The following is a 5399-nucleotide window of genomic DNA, read 5'->3' as shown; positions in this document are numbered from 1 at the left end:
GGAGATCTTATTTTAAAACTGCACTTTTTACTTGATGAAAATGAGAATACAAACAAGTCTTTATATAGACCTAAGAGATTTTTGCTATACTAGGAAATTAAAGCAAATAAATACTCTTAATATGTCACTATCTCTTGGCCTTTCAACTACAAGAGAATTTTTGTTTTTCCACTAACTTATTATTAAAAACTCACTTAACATAACATTAAAGTTTATTCAACAAATAGTTGTTATTCGCCAATTTTCATTTGCATCCTAGCTTTTCAATAGTTACAGGTGCATGATCATCCAAGAGTATTGTTCTTGTTATCATATATTGGACAATGTTTCTCTGAATTCAATCATTGTTGGTTATGTTAGGTTAGGTAATAAGAGTTGTTACAGAGAGGTTTTCATATGACACCTAGCAATGCCAAGATGATATATAAAGATATAAATTAAAGACAGGTGAGTTGTGACAAGAAGATTAAGCATTCATCAATTAGGCCTACAGGCATACATTTACTCAAGGATTATGAATATCTTTGAGACTATACCTTCCAAATTTGGAACAAATGAAACTACCCAGTTTCTATTTCGAGTTGCCATCAGCATCGACCTTAGGGCCTCGAGGTCTGTACTTGTACCTCTTCGAAACAAACAAATAGACAAAGAAGTTGATCAAGCTGACAATGGAAAGAAACAAGTAGAACAGGTTCAGATGATTTCTGTTAATATTATTCCCTACTAACCAACCCCCACTTTTACTATGCTTGGTAGCACCATTGATACACTTAACCACTATGGTACTCAGAAAATACCCAAGTGCCATAGAACTCCAAAGGAAGCAAGTTGATGTAGATTTAAGCCCTTTCGGCGCCTCTGAATAGAAAAACTGAAGGAGACCGATATACGTAAACAAGTCCGCTATGCCGAATATGAAATACTGAAAAGAAAGCCAAAATGTACTTATAGGCAACGGCTGAAGTACTGGATAAGCATCAAGCATGTTGTTGTCGTTCGCCACTCTTTTCCTTTTCACTTCTACAATTGAAGCTACGGCCATGGATAACGAAGCGAGTATTAGGCCAACTCCGATACGTTGCAGGTGTGTTACGCCGGTGGGAATGCCGGTGAATTTACGTAGGACGGGAACGAAAATGCGCTCGTAGATAGGTACGAGGATGATTAAGAACATGATTGGGATGATTGGGAGGGATGCAGGTGGGATGTGAAAGTGTTTGGTGAAGCTTGTGTCCATTGTGTAGCCTTGTTCAATTGAAAAGGTTTGGAGCTGAGCTAGGCAAAGGGTCATTATGATTGTGCAGCAGAATATTGGGACCATGCTGAGAATTATTTTCGCGTTTTCTACTTGCGTGACCCTGCAAAGTTTCCAAGGACTTGTACTCGGAGCCTGTGAATGCGATTTCTCTAACTGTATTTCAGGTTTTGAATTTATCGCTGCTCTGTCCAAGAACCTGTCGAAACGGAACTAAATTTTAGATTTTGATATGTATGTTTTGGTTAGTGTAGAATTGAACATTTGAACCTGAAAATGTCTCTATGAGGTAGAAACTCAATTTCCTCATCAGCTTCCTTGTCGTGTTCGATTTCATATAGTTCTGTTGGATCTTCAGGCAAGGGAAGATTTCTGTTGCGGATTGCAGCAACATAGACCTGGCAAAAACATGAGCAAAAGTTAAAGCAAACGGCTAGATCAATGCAATATCATATGCTCCTTAGAAACCTAGAATCTTTCTCAAATTTCGATTATTTTTTATTTCATTTCAAGTTGAAATTGAAACTCTCCGTAGATAGATACCTGTATGATCTCAATAAGATCACTAGTTCCTTTGGGAACTTGAATTCTGTATAGCGGCAACCCAGAAGCAAAGATTATGGTACCGATAAATATAGCTATGGTGCCGATGCCAAAGCCCCAATCCCATCCTTTATTTATTTGTATCCACACAATGAAAGTTAAGCTAACAGAACCACCCAAGCAAACAGCAAGCAATAGAGTGTTAAAGAATGTGGACATTTGTTTCGCTTCTTTGGGGTCAGTTTCGTCGAACTGATCTGCACCATGAGATGGCAATGCAGCTTTGGTTCCTGCACTGCCAAACGCCAACAAATATAGGCCAAGAAACAGAACGGCTTCTTGGCCTCTACTTGGTGTCTTGCAATGAGCGGTTATATCATTGATATTGCAAACTTGCGGCTGTAGACTAGGATAGTGTGCTTGCGCTGTAAGCAACGCAAGACCCTGCAACATGAATCACAAAAACATAACAACGTGAATATGTATTCGATAAACTCATCCTAGAATTTGGCTTAAATGTTGAAGAGGTATTGAGAGAGGAATTTCAGATCTTACCAAAAACTCGAAGAAGCCCGAAAATATAACCGATTTGTATCTGCCAATCCATGTATCAGCAACGACAGCCACCAAAATCGAGAGTATGTAACTAACACCCATATAGTTGGTGAGCATGTTAGCTGCATCTTGTAGTTCATAATGCATGATTCCGTTGAAATATGGAACCGAGTTCACAGCTAGTGAGAAAGTTCCCAAGTTTTCCAAACCTAATGTGACTGCACCAAAACATAAGTATCATTTAGGTGTCTGGATCTTCTAGTATGATGTTGTAGTTATACGGTTAAATTTATAGAGAAAAACCATACAATCGTATAATTGTTTATCTCTCTAAATTCAACGATACTTACAACTGCAAAACATACTGCAATTATTGAAGATTCAATTTCTTTACCTAATATGAGCAAAGCAACTTTCATTCCACCATATTTGAATTTCAAAGCACTTCTTCCTTTCCAGTCCACTTTATTTTCATCAACAAGATTAAGCTCTGATGCTAACTTCATATCAACAAACTCAGACTTGTCCTTCATGGACAAAAATGAAGAAAACAAATAATTAGTACTTAGTAAGAGTTAAGAAAATGGAAAAAGGTAGGTACATAAGGCACATGAAAAACAAAGAAAAATGTAATACCATGGCTAAGCAGAGTACTTTGAGTAGCCAATTCAAAAGAAGAAGAAAACTAAGCTGGCCAAATTACAATGACAACATAGAAGACCAATGTCTGTTTATTTATACACATTATATTCAATTAAACTAAGCATTATTTACAATAATAAAAAATAAAATAAAAGCTTAAATACATGTTAACACAACTAATCATGTGTGTAACTTTAAAAGTAGTCAAGTCTCGTTAAGTCAGTTCAGTTGATAGACATATAATTGCAAGGATGAACGCGGTTGTATATGAATTATATATTATTAATATATTAACAAAAATAACTGTTGTCTCGTAAGATATGACAGCTGGATGGGGTGATAACGGTTTTACTTAGACACAATGTAACTTTTTTTGTTGTTGACTGTGAAATGCATTGCATAAGATTCCAAAAGTTGCAGTCAATTTATGAACAAGAATCACAATGCCAAGGAACTGCATTACAATGACATGACTCCAAAATTTGCTAAATTTAAACTCATAAAAAATATAGATAATCTCTAGAAATTCTTGTAAAAACAAATGTATGTTATTTGGCATATATGTCTATTACTATAAGTTAGTATCAAAAAGGACTCTTGATTTTTACACCAGAATGTTCGTTTGTAATGTAAAACTGAAATGCAGAGTTATAATTGGATGCAAACAAAATCTTTTTTAAAAGAATAAAATGTTAGAACATGCTCATCTGTCATTTCTCATATTTCATCCTCGTCCTCTTATCTCATGAGATCATCAATAATGCTTGGCAATTGAACCTACCAAAATTTCAAATTTCATGGGATCTTTAGTTAAGCCAATAATTATATTTTCTAATATTTTATAGTAGTTTTTTTTATCAATATTTTATAGTAGTTAAAAGTAAGAGTTCGTTTAAATTTGTTCCGCAAAAACTAGAAAAAATAGGGTGGAGAGAACATAATTAAGGATGTGGGGCTAAAACTATAATCTAACCCCAAAAAAATGAGGATAGGGCAAATCCGTAGATACTGCACTTTCAAGTCTAAAAAAATACAAATAATTATGTTAACGTCTAAAAAAAGAAGCAGAACGAACACATTAAAGGGTGCGGGCCTAAAACATTTGTCCATTCTGCAAAATAGAGCGGGTCTAAAACTTCCTTTAGCCGCTCTACAAAAAAGTGCGGACAAAACAGACATGTCCTACGGACCCGACCCGTTTTACCACCCCGAGTTAAAATTTAGCATAAACTTAAGAGTTTGAGCAATTTTTTTTGAAGAATTGTGGATTTTCCTGACTCAACTTTATAAAACGGATTTGTAAAGTAAGAATTGTTTCTACTTATAAACACATGTTCATCTGATAAATTGTCCAATGTAAAAAACTTTGAGGTTTTAAAATGATGCATTATATTGTTGAGGAACAAGTGTGAGTTTGTAAGTCTCACATTGTTTAGAAAAATGAAGGTTGAGCACTTTATAAATGAGAGTACTTATACATCCATTGTCTTAAGGTTTTGGGTGAATATGTGGTGTCTCTCTCACTTGTTTGGGTGAATCTTTGACCTTTAAGTAAGTGTTTGGCCCAATGTAAATGTTTTCCCTCAATGATGACTCATCAGTGGTATCAGAGCCTGGTTCAAGTAAGGTGTCGTCTCCTTGTATTGAAAGTCTTTCTGACATGGTGGTGTTAAGGCGACGTGTCCCGTTGAAGTGTTGTGACGTGGTAAGGGTGTATGTTAACGATGGTAAAAGTATGTGGATGAAAGAGTTTTTGCTTGAGGGAGAGCATAATGGATGGACTCAAACCTGAGATGGAGATTATTGAGAAACAAGTGCGAGTTGTATAAGTCTCACATTGTTTGGAAAAGTAGAGGTTGAGCATTTTATAAATGAGATGACTTATGCATCCACTGCCTTAAATTTTTGAGTAAATATGTGGTGTCTCTCTTGCTTGTCTGGTGAGTCTTTAACCTTTAGGTCAATGTTTGACCTAATTTGAATGTTTCCCCTTAACGATCACCCAACATATATTTATAGAGGATTATATTATTTACATAGAAATAGTAGGTAAAGTGAGAACAAGTAGCATTACTATCCTTTTTTGATGGCGAAGTCAATCATTTTAAAAACTATGATTATTGTTCTAGGAGACACAATATTGTTATGCATGAGTATTTGAACTCTCTGTAACATATTAACTACCTCCGGCACTACGAAGTCAAGCGTGTCAAATTGTCCGAACACACTTTTTTATTAAAATATATATAGTATGCAGGTATGGGGCGGATTGGGTACTAAGGTGCTCATACCCGCACTCATACCCACTTCTTTTATTGGGTAATTACCTAAGCCTATGTCCCTACTCATTTTTGCGAATTTTTATCCTATCCATTATGGGTATTTTTGCGGATGTCTATGA

The 5399-nt window shown here is 35.6% G+C and overlaps 1 protein-coding gene across 1 annotated transcript; it reads right to left on the bottom strand.

Annotated features, from left to right (window-relative positions):
• Positions 1–455: 455 nt before the first annotated feature.
• Positions 456–2889, bottom strand: LOC131629397 (protein NRT1/ PTR FAMILY 4.6-like). Its single transcript, XM_058900188.1, has 5 exons — positions 2751–2889; positions 2357–2574; positions 1802–2245; positions 1529–1656; positions 456–1457 (listed from the first exon to the last, which is right to left on the bottom strand). The coding sequence occupies exons 1-5, from the start codon at positions 2887–2889 to the stop codon at positions 572–574; spliced, it is 1815 nt and encodes a 604-aa protein (XP_058756171.1). The 3' UTR covers positions 456–571.
• Positions 2890–5399: the final 2510 nt, after the last annotated feature.

The sequence above is a fragment of the Vicia villosa genome, unplaced genomic scaffold, assembly GCF_029867415.1.
Source record: "Vicia villosa cultivar HV-30 ecotype Madison, WI unplaced genomic scaffold, Vvil1.0 ctg.000564F_1_1, whole genome shotgun sequence".
Classification (NCBI taxonomy): domain Eukaryota; kingdom Viridiplantae; phylum Streptophyta; class Magnoliopsida; order Fabales; family Fabaceae; genus Vicia; species Vicia villosa.
The sequence above is the reverse complement of the archived record's forward strand: the minus strand, read 5'-3'. Positions and strand labels throughout refer to the sequence as shown.